This window comes from Leishmania braziliensis, assembly GCF_000002845.2.
Source record: "Leishmania braziliensis MHOM/BR/75/M2904 contig, possible fusion of chromosomes 20 and 34".
In the NCBI taxonomy this organism is placed as follows: Eukaryota; Euglenozoa; class Kinetoplastea; order Trypanosomatida; family Trypanosomatidae; genus Leishmania; species Leishmania braziliensis.
The window spans coordinates 244987-266472 of NC_017948.1; the positions used below are offsets into that span (position 1 = coordinate 244987).

General features: G+C 56.8%; 8 protein-coding genes across 8 annotated transcripts; all 8 read left to right on the top strand.

Annotated features, from left to right (window-relative positions):
* Nucleotides 1-638: 638 nt before the first annotated feature.
* On the top strand, nt 639-2855 carry LBRM_20_4990 (putative vesicle-fusing ATPase; the record flags this gene model as incomplete). Its single annotated transcript, XM_003723000.1, has 1 exon — nt 639-2855. The coding sequence occupies one exon, from the start codon at nt 639-641 to the stop codon at nt 2853-2855; it is 2217 nt and encodes a 738-aa protein (XP_003723048.1).
* Nucleotides 2856-4152: 1297 nt separating this feature from the next.
* On the top strand, nt 4153-5151 carry LBRM_20_5000 (conserved hypothetical protein; the record flags this gene model as incomplete). Its single annotated transcript, XM_003723001.1, has 1 exon — nt 4153-5151. One exon carries the CDS (start codon nt 4153-4155, stop codon nt 5149-5151), a length of 999 nt encoding a protein of 332 aa, XP_003723049.1.
* Nucleotides 5152-6163: 1012 nt separating this feature from the next.
* LBRM_20_5010 (phosphopantetheinyl transferase-like protein) lies at nt 6164-6985 on the top strand (the record flags this gene model as incomplete). The annotated part of the gene is made up of 1 exon (XM_003723002.1): nt 6164-6985. The coding sequence occupies one exon, from the start codon at nt 6164-6166 to the stop codon at nt 6983-6985; it is 822 nt and encodes a 273-aa protein (XP_003723050.1).
* Nucleotides 6986-7567: 582 nt separating this feature from the next.
* On the top strand, nt 7568-8263 carry LBRM_20_5020 (cytochrome c oxidase assembly factor-like protein; the record flags this gene model as incomplete). The annotated part of the gene is made up of 1 exon (XM_003723003.1): nt 7568-8263. One exon carries the CDS (start codon nt 7568-7570, stop codon nt 8261-8263), a length of 696 nt encoding a protein of 231 aa, XP_003723051.1.
* A 654-nt stretch (nt 8264-8917) lies between these two features.
* On the top strand, nt 8918-13663 carry LBRM_20_5030 (conserved hypothetical protein; the record flags this gene model as incomplete). The annotated part of the gene is made up of 1 exon (XM_003723004.1): nt 8918-13663. The coding sequence occupies one exon, from the start codon at nt 8918-8920 to the stop codon at nt 13661-13663; it is 4746 nt and encodes a 1581-aa protein (XP_003723052.1).
* A 1307-nt stretch (nt 13664-14970) lies between these two features.
* Nucleotides 14971-16011, top strand: LBRM_20_5040 (conserved hypothetical protein; the record flags this gene model as incomplete). Its single annotated transcript, XM_003723005.1, has 1 exon — nt 14971-16011. One exon carries the CDS (start codon nt 14971-14973, stop codon nt 16009-16011), a length of 1041 nt encoding a protein of 346 aa, XP_003723053.1.
* Nucleotides 16012-17013: 1002 nt separating this feature from the next.
* On the top strand, nt 17014-19395 carry LBRM_20_5050 (putative ATP-dependent RNA helicase; the record flags this gene model as incomplete). The annotated part of the gene is made up of 1 exon (XM_003723006.1): nt 17014-19395. One exon carries the CDS (start codon nt 17014-17016, stop codon nt 19393-19395), a length of 2382 nt encoding a protein of 793 aa, XP_003723054.1.
* Nucleotides 19396-20348: 953 nt separating this feature from the next.
* Nucleotides 20349-21008, top strand: LBRM_20_5060 (conserved hypothetical protein; the record flags this gene model as incomplete). Its single annotated transcript, XM_003723007.1, has 1 exon — nt 20349-21008. One exon carries the CDS (start codon nt 20349-20351, stop codon nt 21006-21008), a length of 660 nt encoding a protein of 219 aa, XP_003723055.1.
* Nucleotides 21009-21486: the final 478 nt, after the last annotated feature.

Below are 21486 nucleotides of genomic sequence, written 5' to 3' on the forward strand. Positions count from 1 at the left end.
ATCGATGGTCAAGGTGAGAGAAACCTTCCTGAGGAAATCTCTGGACTGACCCTCTTAGCTGTCAACGTTGAGTTTCTCACTGTCCTTCGACCGGAATGATATGGGGGCAGCGCTGTAAGCGTGATGGGAAAAGGAAGTCAGAACTACGAGGATAGCAAACCAAAGCAAAAGTAAACGAGGCAGCAGTACACATGTCTTTCCCAGCAATAGAGAGCACAGGGTGAATTTGAGGAAGCTCCGTGGTGCCGGTCTCAAACCACCTGACCGCAGAGACCTCTTCCGCTCGACGCTTCGTAACCCCGAAGAGCGACAACCCGTTTCACCACCTCTCGGCTATCCTACATTATTGAGCTCCGCGACTCACTCGCTCAGTAATGTAGTCCACCATGTCACACGCACAGACACAGCACCCTGTGCCCTCTTGTCGCCATTAATTTCAGTTGTGCTCCTCTCACCCACCAGGAATCGAACTGGCACTTTTCCCTTTGCTTTATTTCACATATCTTTTCTACTCAGTAGTTGCCACGCGTCTCACACTCGCCCTCTCCCTGTAACCTGGCGGTCACGTACATACACGCATACGCCCATTATCCTGTGTTCTCCTATTTTTCTCCCTCTCGCCTGGTGAGTGCGGAGCCATGAGCCGCTACTACGGTGTGTGCGCCGTGCCGACGGACAGTGACACAAAGACGAACTGCATCTTCCTCAACACGCTGGACTTTGCGGAGGTGGCAACCCCTCAGGCAGCAGCCGCTGGGGGCTCTTTCGCGGTGCTGGTGCAGGGCTTTCCCTTCACGGTGTGCCGCAGCGATGCCGTGGAGCGTGGTGCAGTGGCGATGAACAGCATCCAGCGCCGCCTGCTTGGTGTGTCCACTGGTGCGCGCAGCACGGTGGTGCTGGAACCGTTTCCGTCAAGGGTGCCCGACCTACGCATCCTTAAGATCCAAGTGGAACCGATTTCGGCGCGGCAGGCGATTACGCTGGACTGTCAGGCCTGTATCGCCTACATGGAGAAGATGTACAGTGGGCAGTACTTTCGCGCCACACAGCAGCTAGCCATCGTCATGGACACTGGTGAGCGCATGCGCGCCACCGTAATGACGACAGAGCTGGAGGAGTCGAAGGAGGTGTCGGCTGCAAGCTTGGACATTGGTCGCTTTTCCCGCGGTGTGACACAGGTAATCATTACTGCCAACGAGTCCAGCGGCATCGCCCTCATGAACGTGTCGGATGCGCAGATGGATGCACAGCAGCCACAGCTCGTGCGCAACTTCAACCTGGAAAACCTTGGCATTGGTGGCCTGCGAGCCGAGTTCGGTCAGGTCTTCCGTCGCGCATTCGCGAGCCGCATGTTGAAGCCATCCTTCATTAAGAAGCTCGCTCTGAAGCACGTCAAGGGTGTGCTGCTGTTTGGCCCCCCTGGCACAGGTAAAACCCTCATCGCACGTAAGATTGGTGAGATCCTGAACTGCCACGAGCCCAAGATCGTGAACGGCCCGGAGGTGTTCAATAAGTTTGTCGGTGGCACCGAGGAGAACATCCGCAAGCTCTTCACAGACGCAGAGAAGGAGCAAGCCGAGAAGGGAGACCAATCGCGGCTGCACCTTATCATCTTCGACGAGTTCGATGCCATCTGTAAGCAGCGTGGCGCCGTGCGAGACTCGACGGGCGTGAATGACAACGTCGTCAACCAGCTGCTGTCAAAGATCGATGGCGTGAACTCGTTGAATAACGTGCTTTTGATCGGTATGACGAACCGGCTCGACTTGATCGATGAGGCCATACTGCGCCCTGGTCGCTTTGAGGTTCACGTGGAGATTGGCTTGCCGGATGAGCCGGGCCGCGTGGAGATATTCCGCATCCACACGCGCGGTATGCAGGATAACAACATCATGTCCACCGACGTCAGTCTGGAAGAGCTGGGAAAGATGACGAAGAACTACTCGGGGGCCGAAATTGAGGGCGTCGTGCGCGATGCAACATCGAACGCGTTCAACCGCCACATCGACCTCGACCATCCTGACAAGATGGTCGAGGACACGAACGTACTTGTCACGCGCGAGGACTTCATGAAGGCGCTGGAGGAGGTGACCCCTGCGTTTGGCCAGGCCAAGGAGGAGTGCGCCAACCTGCGTCGTGGCGGCATCATCGACTACGGCGACTCGTGGGAGGTGGTCAAGTCGCGCTGCAAGCGCTACACCGACCAGCTCAGCGCCGCGGGAAAGCGCATCGACTCCCTTGCCGTGCTTATCGACGGTGCCCCCGGAAGCGGCAAGTCTGCGGTCAGCGCGTACCTCGCGGAGATAGCTGACTTTCCCTACGTCAAGGTGGTGTCAGCTGAGGACATGGTGGGCTACGGCGAGATGCAGCGAGTCAACATCCTGCGTAAAGTCTTCGAGGACGCGTACAAGTCGCCAGCCAGCTGTGTCATCCTTGACGACCTTGAGCGTCTCATCGACTTCTCACAACTTGGTGGACGCTACAGCAACACGCTGCTACAGGCACTACTGGTGCTGATCAAGCGCCCGCCGCCGGAGGGGAAGAAACTCCTGGTGGTCGGCACCACAGCGCAGTATGACATCATGGACAGCCTGGAGCTAGGGGCGTGCTTCTCGGTTAAGTTGCACCTGCCTGGTGTTCCTGTGCCAGCGATCCCGAAAGTGTGCGAGGGACTCGGCCTCACCTTCGCCTCTCAGCAGGACATGGACAGCTGCTTGAGTCTCATGTTGCATGATATTCCGATGAAGCAGCTGATGCTACTTCTGGAGATGGCTTCAGAGCAGAAGGGCAGTGGGCGGCCGCTCATCACGTACCAGTCCATGTTGCGGGCCAAGGAGTCTGTTGGGGGGTACTAGAGATGCAGACCGGCCCCAGAGATTGTGGGTGTGTGTTCAGGCATACGCGCAGCCCCTCTTCCCTGTTAGCCACAGCCGCCCAAACATACATCCCAGCTGCCCCCATGCGACACCCCGCCTCCCCCCCCCCTCCCCTCCCCTCTGGAGCCATCCGTGATTTTGCTGCTATCTTGAATGTGGGCCTGCCTCCTGTTGTTGCTCGCCAACCAGGGCGGGATGACTTTCTTAGGCCTTTTCGGTCATAAGTGTCTGTGTGATCACTCCCGGACGGGGCGCCAGCACTATCGCTTCGTTGTCTCTCGCTACTTTTCCCCGAGTGGGGAAGTGGAAGGGAGTGCACCACTTGGGTCTGCTTGCGCATGTCTGTATACGTCACACACTGTGCACTGGGGTGCATGAAGGGAGGGGAACGGGGGTCCAATATAGCGTGAGGAAGAGTGCAAGAGTCGGTAAGGGAACGAGTGTGGAAGCACAGATGTGTCTTGCGCCCTCTTCTTTTCCTTTTGGTTGGGGGATGTGCTCGCCTGTGCTTCCACAATCGATGCGTGGCCCAAAGGTACGAAGAAAAGGAAGCGACTTAATCTGCATACATCCTACTGTATTATGCCTGTGCTTGTGTGCTTTGTTTGTGAGAGAGTACGACGGAAGGAGTCGAGGTGCTCCGTGTGTCTTCTCCTGGCGGTCGCTGCGCCCTTCCGTCTCGAGAACCCCCGGCTGCTGTCATGAAGGTTTCTGTGCGTTTCGCACGCGGTCTAAAGTCGTCGCGAAGGTCGGTGCTGTTGCTGCAAATGATGGATGCACATCGCTTCCAGTGAAGGCGGAAAACAAGGGAAGAAAAGCGCCGTTGCACAGCTGGAGAGAGGTGGGCGTCATTATGGCTCACTCTTATCTGGACCGGCCCCCCCCCCATCCTCCCCTCGTCGGTGGGCCTCCTCGTTGCGTGGGCAAAGAAACGCAGTGAGTAGGCGGCTAAACTAGCAGGTTTCTTCAGCGCGGATCGTGCGGCCCATCTTCTACGTGGAAGAGGCAGTGGCATCGTAGCGAGCCCGCCTCTCCACTCTCCCAACTCCACCCTCTCACCCATTTTGCTTCAACACTCGCCGCTTTTCGCTCGTACGCTTCTCTCGGGAGGTACCCCTTCTACCTTGCACTGGCGGGTCTCTGGACTCCCTGTGTTCTAGTGGTTGCCGTGTTTTGTTTTTTGCTTTTTCCTGCTTGCTAGCGCCAACGCATGATGCGGCAAGTGTGAATACAAATACACATACGCATACGTACAAGTATAGCTATATTCCGCATCATGTCCCTCCTCTCCTCGCGTGGGGTCACGCCGCCTGCACCAGCTTTTTCGGCAGCGGCCAAGGATGCGCCACAGGCCCCGCGTAACTTTCGTCGCGCCGCCGTGCTGACATACCGCACGGCGCCGCACCCGAACGACTCGATTGAAGGCATCTTCGAGGCGCTCCTCATGCTGGCAGCGGATCAATTGGACCCAAATGGTGAGGTGCGAGAGAGCAGCAGGAGCAGCGCGTCTCGCGCCGAGAAGAGGGGCTGGCTCGGGCGCGCGTGGAGACACGTGGTGAACTACGCCTCCAGCGACCTGTGGCAGATGCACCAGGCCGACTTCCTCAAGGCCTTCTCTCGCCAGCTCGAGCTGAACCCGGCGGAGGAGTCGAGCACGGTGATGGTAAGCTGTCAGTGCTTCATGGTCAGCGGCGGCAAGCTGCATTTCGGCTCTCTTTTTGCCACAAACTGTGGCTTGTACTTTTGTTCTTGCACACCAGAGACAGCGCTAGCGGCTGCCACAGCCGCGGAATACGATGCTAGCTCGAACACCACCGCAGACAGTGGAGATGCCGAGGATGAGATCGAATACATAAAAGAGCGTATTCTCTTCACAGACGTGGCATCCCTTCTGCCCTCCATCTCCCTGGAGCAGCATGGAACAGTCACGCCCTTCATACAGGGTATCCCCAGTGGTGTTGTGGCCCCGACGGCCCTGCAGGTGTTCACGGTGCAGCTCAGCACGGTGTTGCAGTTTGTAGACCTTCACAAGGTTGCCGTGAAGCAGCCAAAGAAGTTTGCCGCGGAGGCCAAGAGGTTCAGCGACGACACAGTACAAGACGCGCCCTGCACGGATGTCGTGCAAAAGTGCGAATACAATCTTGTCTGCAAGTTACCACCCAACCTTGAGACGCTCAAATTTTGTGCGCTGTTGTGGCGCTTGTGGACTCAGCGCCTCCACGAACTTGGTCGCCCACTTGAGAACCCCGCCGCCCACTACGCAGAGCCGCACTAAGGGCACACCGGTGCCCGCTAGCGCTCGACCCGCACGTGTTCTATCTCTGCCCTGAGCGTTTTATTTCTGCCGCGCTTGTATTTCGCATCGCTCGTTTCGCCCCCGCGGGCTGGAGGAACACGCTGCGTGATTCAACTTGACCTCGAGACCCTTCCCTCTTCCTCGATGGCGCGCGGACAACTCAGCGCGGCATCATAATCTAGTATCTTCTCCCTGTGGGGAAGCTAGGCAGCCCCCCTACCTCCGCCAATGCCGAACCACCCCTCTGGCACTGGCGGGCTCAAGGCCCACAGCGTGAGGAAGTCAGCGCAATGTACGGCCACTGATGTCGGCGGCCCGGTCCTGAATGGTGTTGCGTCGAAGCGACCTTCGACAGTGCACACGCCTGCGCCACCCACATGGCAGGCAGGGCGTCGGCGCGATTCAACCGTGTCTCCCCAGGCCCCCACTCCTCCCTCTGGGACGGGGGCCCTGGGCCGCGCTAAGGGACACCCCGGGAGGAGTGGGGGGCGGCCGCGTGGCAAGCTGCGGAACGTATTCGCTGGGTTTCGGGCAGGGGCCGTGCTCAGACGACGGGGCCGCCACACGGCGGGCCAAAGGCAGAGTGGAATTCGAGCGCGCGTCTTCCGTCGCAGAGAAAATACGTACTTTTCCCCAACCTGTCGCTTCGCCATGCCCAACGAATACCCGCACGAAACCACAGCCCACCCCCCGCTGCGAAGCGACTGAAAGGGGGCCAGCTCAGCCAACACCGCTTGGCGGCGCCACTGCATACAGTGCAGGCCAGGACCGAAAAAAAAAACTCGGCAGGTTGGCGCCCATAACTGCCGGCGCGGGCCGCAAGGCGCTATCATGACAGCGGGCCTCCTCTTGCACAGCCCCAGCCCACACCCGGCGGCCGGCACCGCGCGCCTGCGCGGGCGGCCCCAGGGGCAAACGGCCCGCCCCCCCCTCCTAAAGCCGGAACGACCACTACCCCACACGCTAACCCCACCAGGAACCGGCACCGCGCATGTCGAAAATCCTCGTCGCAAACGCCGGCGCGTGGCAGCCATCCGAAGATGATTTCCGCAGCGCACTCGCGCAACTGCACAGAAAGGATTCCGTTCGCCATGCAATCGAGTCAGCCCAAGCCACCGTCGCGGACCAAAAACCACCGCATTCGTGCGCAGACACAAAAGCACGCCTCCTGGCAAGGCATCTACTACTGCACGTGCTGACAAAATCTGACAACACGCAAGCTGAGCGTCTGCTTTGGAAGAGAGAAGTGCATCTGCCCATCTCAAAGTATGGAAAGCCGCTCACCGCATCGTACCGAGACGGACATTACAGTGTCACGCACGTGGCTGAGTGGGTGTGCTGCGCCCGTTCCCCGGCTGCTCCCCTAGGAGTTGACATAGCCACGATACTTCCGCACGACAGTGTACTATTTTCACTTTTCTTGTCAGAGGAAGAACTTGTACGAACAGAAGCCGTGCCGCGCAAGCAGTGGCCGCTTCTATTTGCGCTTTTCTGGACCTTAAAGGAATCTGTGCTAAAGGCCCTCGGCTTGGGACTCTCAACGAAGCTGCAAATGTGCGATATTTCCCTGGACAACATTGAGCTGGAAAACATCTCAGTCGTGTCGAACGCGCAACCTGGTACCATACATATCGCTTCAAAGCACCATATGATGCTCTCACTTCGGGGTAACGCTAATCAGCGATGGTCTTACTCATGCTTCATGCTCCCCGGGGACCCTTCTCATATGGTATCAGTAGTGCTGCAGGAAGAGGCGGTGGATGATGCTATGGAAGTATTGTTTGTGTCTCCACAAACTGCGCTCCAGGATTAGCATATGGAGAGGCTCACTCCCCGTAGCCGCACTATTCTATACATACTATTACGACACCTGAGCTTAAACACAAAATTGCGAGCGTAAGCAATGACTTATAGCTTTGTGAAGGGCATTACCATTCGCATCGTTTCCATGCCACCCATTCTGAAAAATTAGCGGAATGAGGAAATGACTTAATGCAAGCCCCCCCCCCTTTCCTTGCAGTGATGGGCCCTTTGAAGATTGTAATGAACGCATCTCAGGTGCTGATCGTCATTCTCTGCTTGTCCTCTACGAATTGCTCAGCACATCTCACCATCTCCTCACTTTGCTTTGCCTTTTTCCGAGCCAAGGCTCCTCTCTAAGTTTGCTAACGCTTTTTTGTGTGTTTGTTCCACCAGCACCAAGCGAGCAAACCACGTCCCGCTGCAGCACAAAAAGAAAATGCAACCCCTTAGAAATCTCTCACGACGCTTCCCTCTGCGATCTGTATCCACAGAAGGATCATCCTATGCACGTTGGAAGTATTCACCACGATCCAGAGCAGAGTTTTGGGGGCTTGTACTCGGGTCATGTGTCTTTCCTATTTCTGTCTTTATCATGAACTGGTATGAAAACTGTAAACTAGAGAAATTGGAGCTCGCTCCGGACTTTCAGTCAATGCAGTCTGTGTCTCTAAAGCCAAAGACGCAGCTTGGGGGTCCGTTTCGATTGCGGGAAAGCCGAACCGGGAAGTACATAACCAATGATGAACTCTTCCAGGACAAGTGGACGCTGCTGTACTTTGGCTTTTCCAAGTGTGCTGAGATTTGCCCCAGTACACTGAAGTTCATCTCCGAGGTGATGAGAGTCTGCGATGCTAAATACGGCCCTGATTCTGAGCTGGCCGCAGAAGAAAGAAAGCTTCAGGCTGTATTCCTTAGTATCGATTTTATTCGTGACAACCCAGAGGTCGTTGAGCAATTAGTGCGCAAATACGATCCACGTGTTCGCGGGCTGTGCGGGACACGGGAGGAGGTAGATGCGGCTGCACGTGCTTGGAGAGTGTACTACTCGTCTGTGGACGAGACATCTGAGGAGCGCGACGCTCGGGAAGCGGCCGGTGTGGCAGTGCCGGAAATTGACGACACCTATCAGCTGGATCACAGCAGTGCCATTTACCTGGTCGGACCAGATGGAAAAATGAAGGACTTTTTCTTCAAGGAAATGGGAGTGGAAGACATTGTAAGCCGAGTCGGTATTCATTTCAGTGATATTTACGGCTTCAGTGATACACGTCAGACTCCGCGGAAGTGATTATGTCACGCAAAAGTACTGCTTGCCCTTTGTCGTGCTTTCTAACTTTTTGTCATCAAGCACCAGCACCTTTTTGTTGATTATTTGATTAATCCTTATCCACGGTATACTGTACTGTCACACTCAAACGCGCCCATCCGTATACGGCTTGTCGCTCCCAGCTACAAAATCATCTAGACCATTTGAACATGCTACGAGGCTGTCAAGCGAAAAGCCCGTTGTTGCTCCTTCCATCACTGAACGAAAAGCTTAGAATGCATCTCTACATGACGCGAAGCTGAGGTGGTCTGCGCCAAAGCTAATCACGCTCCGGTGGAAACATATCAAAAAGCTGCACCCTCTCCTCCACTCTGATCTCATGTTATACCCTGCTTTTCTCTTGTTAATGCATCGCTTCCTTCTTTTCCTTTGATTGGCAGAGAAAGTGAGGTGGTCGGCACGCAACTCCCACCAAGTCTGTCTCACATCTCTGTCTTTTCTAATCGCAACAGCACAAGGTATCAACAAGAGACTACCTTTCCGAATAGCTTTGGAAGCTACGCGCAGCGTCTTGTCTTTTCAGATCAAGCTACGCGTGAGCAACATAGAACTGTAATAGAAATAGCGACGTCTCCGTTTGTCATCCCACACATTCATGGAAAACGAATATATAACATGAATCGCTCGAAATGGTCATTGCGGCGTCTTATTCTGGGTCTCAGCGTTGAGGACGCACAGAGCAAGTTTGACACGCCAGAGTCTCGAAGCATTCTTCGCGTAGCGCACGAGCGGTATAATCAGGGCATCTACCACGAGCTTCAAGTCGCTCAGCGACAGCGCAATGGGCTGGCCCCAGAGCGCAAGTGCCACATCAGCCGCTTTACGAAGCCAAGTGTGCCAGGATTTCAAGCCTACCTGAAAGGCGCCCCAGACGACTATGTAATTCGAGAAGTCTGGGATGACGATGAAGATGTCGTCATTGGAGAAAGTGGTGCGTTGAGGACGAAAAGCAAAGTTGCTCTTAGTCACAGTAGCGCCATCAGCAACGCACCAACTGTGTCATCAAAAATAAAGCAAGAGCAAGATGCTTTCAGAATGACAAAGGCACTGATCCTGAAAACGCTGGCCTCCGCTCTACAGCTCGTCATGGAGAATGTGCTCTCGGAGCTCAAGAGGCGGCGTCAAAGTGGGACACTTTTGTCAAAGGAGCACCAGGCATCAGTTGTTAATCGACTAATCAGCGGAGTGGTCGATTCCAGCGCAAGAAGCTACAAGAGTCTGTCTTCCTCATCACATCTGCTTGAGCCAGTTGAGATGGCGGTGACGCTGTTTGGTCGCAAAGACGTAGCCGAAGTGCAAGCATTCGATAGCGACACCTTCGCTGTTCCAGCAGCTGAAAAAGACATTTCCTACTCCCTATGGGTGGCCGGTGGCATTGTCGCGAGCGAGGAACTTATGGAGGATTTCCCATTTCACCTCGCCAAGTTTGTGACACCTGAGAAGGGGTCGGCCCCGCCGCATCGGCTGCCACACGTGGAGGTGGAAATCTACTTCTCCTCTGAGCTATTTCAGCTGGAGAAGACAATTGGGCTAAACGGTGTCCACATGCTACGCTTATTTATCGGCAAAACCATGATGAAGCAGCACGAACCAACCCCAACCTCCACCACGCTACTTCTCGCCGCATCGGGAGAGAAGGAGCGTGATCTTTACAGCATTTATGACTCCACGCGCGATCGTGGCGAAGTCCGGATTCCGTGGATTCGTAAAATGGTGACCAAGGTATCGACGGTGACTGGCGTGGTGTTTAGCGCGGAGGACTCGGATGAGAATCCCTCTGTCGATCACATGCGTGCCTCCGTCAGCTCCGTCTGGCGAGCGTGGGGCCACCTTGTGAAGGATCTTCATGTACATGGTGACCTCGACTATCTCTACGTTTCCATCAGTCGACAGCAAGAGTGGGAAGGCAACAAAGCGTACATCTCTGAGCTGAAAAAGCTGGAGGCTGCCAGGGACGCCGATGAGTCTGCCGGGCCGCTCGTAGAGACCGCAAACATAGCTCGTACTTTGAGCCGAAGCAGTGCCGCAGAATTCGCGGCAGCGGGTTTTGCAGGCAAAGCACGCAAACTGTACCTGCCTATTTCAGCCGATTTCGTTGTTGTAGAATGCACACTGGAGCGCAAAGGCCTGCCACATAGCATGGTTGTCGAGGACATTGTGTCCATCTTGACGGAGATGCAGCACGAGCAGATGGAAATGCAACGACTATCTGTTCTCGATGCCATGGCAACTCAGGTGGAGAACGAGGCCAAGTCCGGTTCCTGCACCTCTGTAGCGCGAAGTCGAGACAAGATTGTACCGGTATTGTACGAGCCGAAAATTGTCGTCTCCCATGCTGGAACGCTGGAAAACGGCACACACGCATTTCAACGAGTCCGCATTCGCGGCAGCTGTCGAGCTCATGTTGAGGCGCTCGCAGCAGCACTGCAAGATGAAGCTGGCAGCTACTTCACCGACAGATCTCTGCCCCTCTCCATGACCTCTGCGACTCACACCGCAACAGGCAGCAGCGAGGACCAGAATGATCAGGCAGGCGGCTGGTCGCTTCCAAAAAATCTCTCGTTTCGCGCCGTGCGTGCGCCGAGCAGTCAGCAGCGCCTTATCGGCCACAGCGCCCCATCCGCCTCTGCTGTAGGAAACAAGCTCCGTGATCCTACATCGCGCAGCCGTTATTCGCGCTCGCAGACGCTCACGCTTGCAGCCGACAGTTCAGCGCTCGTCACGGATGATGAGCGCCAGTTTTGGAAAGAGAACTATTACCGACTCTCTGAGATAAAAGGCATTTACCACGATCGTGTCGATGCAACAGACGCTCTCGGTCATTCGTGGCAGTCTTTGCCTCCACGTGTCCATGAGCACCTCGCCTTACTGAACCGTCGACTCGCGCCAGGCGATGGCGTGGCTGGCAGCGGCACTACCGCGACTGACCAGGATCAGGATGATGAGGGTGACATCCCTGCGTCAGGGAAGCGGAAGCGGAAAAGGGATGGCAAGAAGAAGGCGAAACAGACAACTGCCGACAAAGAGACGGCAGCCGCAGCCTCACTAGGGCTGGCGCCGGAGAAGCTCTTCGAGTACCTCTGCACCGACATGGAGGCAGAGAGCGCGCGGCATGACCTGCGTGCTGGCGACTGTGCGGGGTACGACTACCTTCTCAATCTGCGGCGCATTCCAGACAAGCACCTTCCTCTGGTCGCCCCTGCCGTAGTGTCCGTCACATCCAAGGGGTTCATCAACTACTATGGGCCGCAGCGCTTTGCCACCTACACTCGCATGAATATGCACCCCGGGCTCCACTTGCTGAAGGGCCAGTACAAGGCAGCGGCGCACGTTCTAGTACAGCAGTTCTATCTCGATGCCGCGCTGGAGGCGGAGCGGCAGCGCACCGGACAGGCGTTTCCCCGCCTCAAGGGTCTGCAAGGGTATGGTGGGGTTCGCCTGCCCGATTTTCTGCGCTCTGGGACGCCCCGCTCCATCGCTGAACATGGAACACCAATGCATCGGGTGCTCTACAACGCGTTGCAGGCATCCGCCTTGCTCGGGGGCGATGACAGCCTCGACGGTAACGATGGCCTGCGTGGTCAGGGCCACGGCAGCAGCGAGCCTGGATGGGGGGCATTAGCAGCAGCCTCTGGAGAACGCCGTGGAAAGAGCCAGTCGCGCGCATCCGGTGCAGCACACCATGTGGATAGGGATAGCGCCGCCGGTGCTGCCCACCCTGGTGGCAACGATGATCCTTGCGCAGAGGCGTTTCTGCGCGTAATTGGGCCGCGCGTGTGTGCGATGCTCATCCAAGAGTTTCTGAGCTTCGTCTGGAACGACATTGTCAACCAACGGTTCCAACGCTACGGCACATTCACGCTTCTTCCCGGAGACCTCGTGAGGGCCGGTGGGGTCATGGCCGCGACCTTGCACAACGGCCACGAAGGAGATGCAGCGATAGACCCGCCACTGGTCTATGCCTCCCGGGGCGAGATCGAGCGTGGGGTGTTTTCGGTATGGGACTTGGCTCTACCGCTACCCGGCGCCGACATCCGCCTTCCGCAGAACCATACGGAGGACTTGTATGTGGTGACATTGCAGCGATACGGGCTGCCGTTTGACCCCGAGTCGCGACAGTGGCGCTGCTTCAAGCCGTCGCCGCTCGCGCGTCACGGAGGGGAGCCAAGGAGGGCGAGAGCGGCGGCGGAAGGAGGGTCCCCCAGCGGCGCACCCCTGTCTCCGTACTACAATCTCACCTCCACCTTTGCACTGATGGAGGAGGAACTGGGCTCGCGCACACCCATCACGGACGCACTCCCGTTGTATGTTGAGCGTCAAGGGGGACGCTTTGGAGGCAATGATGACACCCTGCAGGCGGATGTTGGACTGGATGCGGTGGACATGAGACCTGACTTACGAGCTGGTAGCGGCAATTCACTCGGCCTCACCATCAGTGCATCGTACCGCCATGCGCTAGTGCGGCCAAACGCCGACACAATGCAGTGGCGACTCCTGAAGGGGGTGGTTGGTGACCCGTACCAGCGATGGGGACTGACCACCCAAGCACAGGTTCGACCACTCGACGCAGTGCAGCTGGCAAGCACGAGCTTTGCCGCCGATGCGCAACCGGCTTGGATATTCCCGTCGTTATCTGGCGAGGTCACTTCGATAAACGGGCGTGGTGTGCCGCAGCTGCTAAATGTGGAGTCGGGTGTGTCGCTAGAGAAAGAGGAAGTGGAAGACGGGCCCGACGATGACGCGGCGGGCCGACCGAACTTGCCTCAAGTGACTCCAACAGGCGTCGAAGCCTCGCAGAGAGACAGCTTCACGAGAGGTACCAGCTCTTTAGCAACACCTGCGGCCAGGACGGCCGCCGGATACCTTCACCAGCGGTGCTGGAACGGCACCTCGCAGCTGCTGCGAGAACCGTTGTCCGCCAGAAACTTGTTGGCATCTAGCTCAGAGACGAAGCAGCAGCTGAAGCGCCGCCGTCGAGCTCCACCGGCACCGTCATGGCTACCGCGGCACCATGGCAGTGTGTTGCAACTACGACTACGTCTTCCGGCCGGTGTGTACCCTGGCATGCTTGTGCGTGAGCTCCTCAAGATGGACGTGAACACGCCGGATGTTGTTGACCTCGACAGAGCCACATCGTCGTCCTCGCGCACCGACCGCCGTGCACAATCATGGCAAGATCTTACTGCAGATCAGAGGGCAACCTATCAGAAGTGGATCGCAAAGCGTCGTCAGCAGCGACGGTTCTTGCAGCAACCACGCGCCATTAGCCTCGCCTTGCTACACCAGCAGATCTTTCGTAGCAGCGGCATCCGACAAAGCTTACTTCCAACGCTGCGCAGCTACGATAGTGTGTCAAAGTAGTACACAATGGACTAGACATTGCCTCTGTGCGTGTGGTTCTTCTCGCTGCTCAGCAATGTCTTATCCCTTTCACACAGACGCACACGCTAGTGGACGACAGCGCCTCCTTTGTGTTTCCTTGGCTCCTTCCTCACCACACCACCCGGCTAAATAGAGCTCGTTGCGCCCATCGTGTGAGGGCCCCGCTATTCTCACCATCATCGCAGCTGCAAATGCAGCAAATGAGCAAATAAAAGAGACAAAAGAACTGAAAAGAGCCCAAGCGCCGACCGTGGCTCCTCCCCCCCCCCCACTTCTGCCACGCCTTGCCGTGCACGCATACACACACACACACACACACACACACACACACACACACGTACAGAGAGAGAGAGCGGGCGAGTGTCGAATGCGGCAGTAGTGGGGCATGATGGGCTAATAGCGAGAAGTGTGCACTCGTCCTTCACTGACGCTCTTCTTCGCTCTCTCTCTCTGCTTCTGCTTAAATGCACGGTGGTGTTGAACTGGTGTCGCTACCATGGCTTCTCTCGTGCCCGCAGCTGCTGTTGATCTCCACAGCCTCTCTCCCCCCCCTCGGCCTGGCCTGGCAGTCGCTAGCGATATGTATGGGTAGAACGCTTGTATGTCGACTACAACTATCAGCACCCCCCCCCACGCAAGGAGAATGCGAGGGCGCTGGTGTGTGAGCACTTTGTGAGGAGGAGAGAAGAAGCTGTGCTCCTGACGAGTACGTCAATGCGCTGAACTCACTTCTTTTGTTTATGCGTCTCTGCTCCCTCCACCCCACCGACCTCTTCATCCCAAGCTTATGCAATGGGGTGCTATCTTTTGTGCACGCTGATGAGCTCACGGTGTACTTCACACACACACGCGCACGCACGCCTACCCTCATTCTTTTCTTCAATGCCTCTCGTGAGTTCTTGTTGTTAGTAATTTCTTTGTTTGCTGCGTTCGCTACGACGGCTTCCACCAAGCTCAGCTTGCCCTTCTTCGCCCTCCCTTCCCACTCTCTCTCTCCGCTTCTCACCACTCTCGCCCCATCACACGTGGGTGCTGTGTGGCTCGTCAACGCTTCGGTCGATGTACGCGTGTGTGTGCGCATGGGTGTGTGCCATTCATCATTACTTTGACTGCCCCACACTCGGCTCGAAAAGCAAGAGGAACTAACTTTACTTGGGGAAGGTATAGACACACGCCCGCCTACATACGTGCCTATTGCACACCCACAGGGACACAGAACCCTCTGTTATCTTTTTCTTTCCCTGACACACCGGTGGTGGCTATTGCTCATATGCACGCAGACGCGGATGCAGAGAGACGCCTACGCAGCGATTGTGCGATACCGTAACCGGCGCAAGACCCCGGTGCGGGTGTTGCAGATGAATGGTGCCGTGTTCCACGAAAATCTTATGGAGGATTTCTTCATTGGTTACCGAAACCGCCGCTTGGCGCTCATGACACACACGCCCGGCCAAGACCCACGACTTCCCCGCCTGCCGAAGGACATTATAGTCCCTAACTACAAAACATTCTTGCGGATTCATCAGCCACACTTTATGTACCGACTTCTGCCTCTCCTGAGCTCAGATGTGGAGGCCTTTGCAGCGATGCAGGCAATCTGTGCCAGCCCTGGATCGCCATTTACGATTGAGGACCGCCTCGAGTCGCAGCTCCTCAACTACCGCCTGTCCAAGATGTGCGCTGGCCGCGACAGGATCTGCGAGTTTTTTAAGGACTACACAAGTCCAGAGGAACTGCGGATGCCCACCGCAACGCGCGCGTTGCCGATTGTGGGAACCTTCTTTCAGGGACTCATGGTGCACGATGGGCTGGTGGCGGCAACACCGCAAACGACGTTGTTCAGACCCCCTACAACCGAAGAAGCGGCAGAGGTACCCTCCTCGACAAGCACCGGTGATAGCAAAGGAGAATCCTCGGCAGCAGCCGCTTCAGTCGGTGACGGAGGCTTTGTTGTAGAAAGCTCTAATGGGAGCCTCGACAGTACCAAGCGAACCTCCCACAAAAAGCGAGCCAACGCATCTATTGCGGCTCTCCTCACCACCCATGACATACTGAGCGAGGCTGCGATCACCCAGCGGTCCCTCATGGCTAAGTTCTTAGAGTCCGATTTGTACAATCAATTTGGCTCCCCATCGGTGATCGCGGCAAAGGTGCGCTCGGTGGATGAACGAATGCACTTCATGGCCGTAAAGCGGGTCTGCGCGGGGCGAACGAGCACAGCAGAGAACATGCGCGTTCGTGTGCGCCTCCTCGAACTCGCAAGGAAGCAAAACCTTCACGTGTACGAGAAGGTTGACGAAGGTGAGTACGCTTACGCAATGATGTGACGAGGCAGAAGACGAAAAGAACTCCGCGCAATGGGGCGAATATAGTGGCGACAGGCCGCCGATAGCTCGCTGTCGCACGATAGGGTTCCCACCACCACCCTCCTTGCCCACAAGCTTGCTCCCGCACGCACGCGTGATCTTGTCTTCCTCTTTGGCCCTCTTCTATTTTCAAGGGTGTTCGGGGACATGGATATGTCTCTTATATCCCTGTGCTCGTTTTGCTTGTATCGCTGTTTGCTTGGTTTGCTCCCTGCCCCCTACCACGTCACATCACACACACGCGCATACAGAAAGGGGGAGAGAGGGAGGCACTCTCACGCTATTCGAAGCTCGTGTGCACATGTGCTGTCGAAGAAAAAACACATAGAAATGAAAATGTTGGCGTAAGAGAGAAGGACAAAGTCGCTCCTGCACTCACCAAAACGCGCAGAGGTACAGAAAGGTCGCTGCTGCCACTCTCTCGGCCGCTCAACCGAAAACAACGCCTGCGCTCTTCCGCTCTCCTCTGCATCTCCTTGATGGGTCGTTCCTCCCCCTGCCCCGCCCGTGTGTGTACATGTGTGTGTGTGTGTGTGTGTGTGTGTACACGTGGTGGTCGCCTGTGTGTTTGGGGTTGTCAGAGAGGGCGGGTACGCACGCATTAGGCCTGGTCCTTTAGGAGAAGTCGTGCGAGAAGTGAGGTGCCGTGCATCTTCACCTGTTATGCAAAGCTCTTCTCTCACTCTCTCTCTCACTCTCTGGTGCCCCCACCGCCGTGTGCATATAAAACACCCACGCATACGGCAGAGGCAAAATAAATGTACACGCATCCCACAGCGCAGCATACCTCTCGCTTGCTCTCTCCTCTGCGTCCATTGGAGCGTGGCTGATCACACGCGATACGGTACCAGCGAGCAAGGCACACCCCACTCTGCCACTCGGAAGAGTAAACGCGGTCGAAGTCAACAGAGAATTCTTTGAAAGGGGGACAGAGGAGGGAGGGACGTGTCGCCAGCCGCTGCAATGGACTCTTTTGAGACGTGGGAGGACTGCATTGGGCCAGCCAAGTGGCTCAGTGAGCCGTTGCAACACGTTCTCAGCTATCCGAAGCCTTTGCCGGTTCAGCAGGCCGTCATCCCAACCATCATGCGAGCGCTCATGAGCGGGGTGCCCAACGACGTCAGCCTAACTGCCCCCACCGGGAGCGGCAAAACGCTTTGTTATTTGATCCCATTGGTAGGCCTCCTCACAGAGTTGAAAAGAGGCATTGATGATAACGCGCTACGCTGCTTGATTCTCGTCCCAACGCAGGCGCTTGGGCAGCAAGTGTACCGCGAATTGCAGCGCCTGACGCGTCCGAGCTCGATCAAAGTTGCGTGCATCTGCGCTGAGGCGGGGGGCGCAGCAAAGGGCTCACCAACAGAAGTAGAGGCAGCAGAGGCTCGCGAGTTGGTGCGGCGAGTCGTGCTGCCTCGTTTTGGCGGCTTCGAGGAGCTGACTGCGGATGGATGCAGTGATGCTGGCGAGAGCGAAGATGTCGACATGTTGAGCGGTGACGAAGGAGACGACGACGAGGACAGACACTGCTTCACCACGCATCAGCAACACCGCGCTAGGGGCACCATTGTACGGTACTTCTCCAACATTGATGTGATTGTTTCCACGCCGCAGAGACTTCTTCATCATCTCGACCACACGCGTGGGCTGCGCCTAGCAACTCTACGCCTGTTGGTGATTGACGAGGCGGACCAAGTGCTGACCGGCAACTTCGCCTCGCAGGTGCAGAAAGTGAACGCGCGGTACGAGTTTGAGGTTCAGCAGCAGCTGCGACGCCAGCTACGGCAGCAAGAGCGCATGTGTGAACTTCTCACGGGTGTTATGTCTTCAAATTCCGCTTCTCCTAGTCAGTCTTCCGCGCCAGCAGCCATGGCATCGCCAAACCCGTTCCAACTGCTGAATGGCTCCGGTGGCGTTAATCTCAACGCCTTTTTGGCACGTGGGGGCCCTATTTTGCATAAGGTTCTCTGCTCCGCAACGCTCTCCTCGCGCATCGCCCGAATCTCCAACGTGAAACTGCGCAACTGCAGCTACTACGTTCTCGACAGCAACGGCGAGGAACGCAAGGAGGAGGGAATGGCGTCATCGCAGCAGGCAACGACGGGGACATGCACGACAGCATACAGCAGTGCCGTGGTGCGCACCCAGTTCGCACTTCCACCAACGCTGCAAGAACACATCATCTTTGTGGAGGACACGTACCGGCCAGCGGTCTTGCTCAAGCTAGTGCACGCTCTGCGGAGCCGTATCGCAGCTACAGTTGCACAGAGGCGTGCTGAGGCTGCCGCTCGATGGCTAGCAGCCGAAATGGTGGCCGATAACCTTGACGATCGTGTGCACAGAGAAGCGAGCCTTCCTTGTATAGGAGCAGCGCAGGGTGCGAACGCTGCCGCTGCATCATCGCTGTACCCGAACGTGGAGGACAGGGCAGGAACAGGCATCCTCATCTTCTGCGCTACCGCAGAGGAGGCACGTGTCATGAGCCACTTCCTAGCTGCCGCCGGAGTCTCGTCCGTCATCGAGTTCACGACGCTCTCCAGTGAAGCGGAGCGGCGCCGCGCGCTGCTGGATCGGACGACCAACGCGGAGGGCACAGAGGCTGGTTCCGACGGCTCCTGCGTCGTAGCCTCAGACGCTCTCATGCGCGGCATTGACATCCCCAACGTGGGCCACGTGATTATGTACCACCCGCCCGAGGCCGTGTCGCAGTACGTTCATCGCGCAGGGCGCACGGCGCGCGCGATGCGGCCCGGACATGTGCACCTGCTGCTGAGCAAGACCGGGCCAAGTGGCACGCAGGAGGACGGAGAGATGGCGCTGTACAAGCGGCTGTCTCAGTCACTTTCGCGAACGCTGCCGGTGTCGTATGAGCGGAGTTTCTTCCGATTCACCGAAGCGCCGTCGCGCGTGGGTAGTGGCACAGCTCCTGGCTCGTCGACTGCAACGGACGCGCCAGTGAACGCTGCGCCGTCAGCCAGCACGGCAACCTCAACACCTAGTGCCAATGGCCGGGCAGTCTCTGAAGAAATCGGCTCCGCCGAATGGTGGGTGGCTCAAGCCGGTCAGTTCCTGGTGCAGTCCCAGCACCAGCTACAGCGTCGGTGGGCCTCAGTGCTGGAATCTGCCGCAGCAGCGGCTGCTGGAAAGGCGAAAACGACTCCTGCCGCGCGCGAAGGTAGCTCCACACCAGCGGCTATCATTGCCCCCCGTAGTGACGCGGATGCAAACAACATGGAGGCATCCTCGGGGAGGAAGCGAGACCGCAGCATCGTTTCTAACACAACCAGAATGAAGCCAGTGACGGCCGCTTCTGCGGGCAGCGGCTTGACTACACGACGGCACTCATGAGAGGACACAGAAATTTTCTCTGATGCGAAGGATGGTGCTCTTGGAGGAGGGGTAGGAGGGAGGAGGTCGTGGAGAAGAGAGTTCTGTCGCCCTCACTCGCTCTCCACTCAACCAACACACGCATACATATTTACCTACCGATAAGCACGCCAGCCTCTTTCACACACGGGTTCCCGAACCTGTAGGACAGAAGCGAGGCAGACTTCGTCTCTCTTCTGGTTGAAGACGAGATCGATCGAACGACTTGATGGTAAACCCATCCAAAACTGGGCGCCTGCTTTGAGTTGCCTTTACGTGTTGAAGTGCGTGTTAATCTGACGAATTAAGTTAACCCACAAGCAATGCGAGATGGGAGAAAATACGAGAATAGGGCGTGGATGCCGGAAGAAAAATATATACAAAAGAGGCCAGACCTGATCGCTGCGCCGATGCACACGCACACTTGTGCGCGCTGTCACAAAAGCGGCCGTGCTGGGGGGGGGGGGGGGGAAGCGGAAGACGCGTGCACTGATTCAGCCCCTGATAATTGCAGCTGTTTGGTGTGCAAGCAGAGGGGTGGGTACGCTCCACCGCTCAAGAGAAGCCACCTGACATTTTTTTTTCCTTTGACGTGCAGCTATGTGCGGAGATGCAGCTTCGTTCTCTTCTGCTTCTCTGACTCTCAACACACACTACCACCACCACACTTGCCTCGCACCTGCTGATTGGGGATCCCACCTCTCCGTCCGCTTCCATTGTTCAGTCACAGTTGTTGTTGCTGCTGCTGCTCCTGTCGGTGGGTCAGAGCTGCACTCTCTTGTATGCGTGTCGGTCTCACCAAAACAGCACTAAAGACGAGCAAGTCTCCCTCTCTCACCCTCATTCTTTCTTTCGGCATTTCTTTGCGCACGCGCGTACACACACACACACACACACACAGACGCACACACCTCCATCCCTCGTCTTGTTAAGCAATGGGTGGCAAGCGCAAAAAGTCAAACAATGGACCAATCAAGAAGGAGAGCAAGTACAAGATCCCCACCCGATTTGACTGCCCGTTGTGTGATACCAAGGCCTCCATTGTCGTCAGAATTTTTCGTGCGACAAGCGATGCCACGGTGAGGTGCCGCGTATGCGGAGCGGGCGGGACGAAGCGGTGGAATGTCCTACGCCTTGAGAAACCTGTAGATGTGTTTTTTCGCTTTCACGAGGCGCTGGTTCAGCGCGACCACGCGGATCTACAGCAGGTAGAGATGGGTCGCGAGGTGAGGGTGAGCACTGGCGCGTCCAACGCCGACTACGGTGGGCACCAGAGCAACCTGGGAAAGGAGGCGTACTCGGTAGCAGACGCAGCCATGGCGGACAGGAATCGGCTCGGCTCCTCTGCTGCCACCGCTGCAACCGCGTCAGTGGGCTCACGTGCGAAACACGTCAAGTCTCTGGGTGAGTTGCAGCGCAAGTTGGCCGTGCCAGCGTGGTTGGATTGCGCCGCGGCGCCGATCGCCTCTTGTGTCAACCTCCGCGACGACTACGAGGGCGAGGCAGAAGGGGCGGCAGCCCACTACTTCGCCCCTCGTGAAGAAGTGCACAGCGCCGAGGACGAGGATGACGAGTACAGCCGGCTGTTCCAATGATAGGGGGTCATGACTGTTACTGATCCCAAAACTGTGTGTATAAAGCACAGCGCGCGCTCGTGCGATTCTCCCTTTCTTATCTGCTCTGCACACCTGAAAAACGAGGGTGGTCTAGTCGTGTCTGTGTGGGGTTGCTTGCCCCTCCTACTCAGCCGCTGTTGCTGCGGTGCCGCGCTGTGTCTAAGGCGTGACCGTTGCCGTGAGACGGCTGAAAATTGAGTAGGCGAAGCGAGGAACCTGAGAAACGACCGATGATGGAAGCGGCACATACATGTCTGTGTGTGTGCGTGTGTGTGTGTGTGTGTGTGTGTGTGTGCGCCACTACTACTGACATCAGTACTACTATATCCCTACCCTCCTGTTGTGCCGGTATGGTCTTCGTCGAGCACTCCCCCTTTGTCTTATTCCTGTACCATGCTGCGCGCATCTTCCTCTCCCTCTGTTTTTCGTCTCCAGTTGTGCTTTGCTATAACCCGGT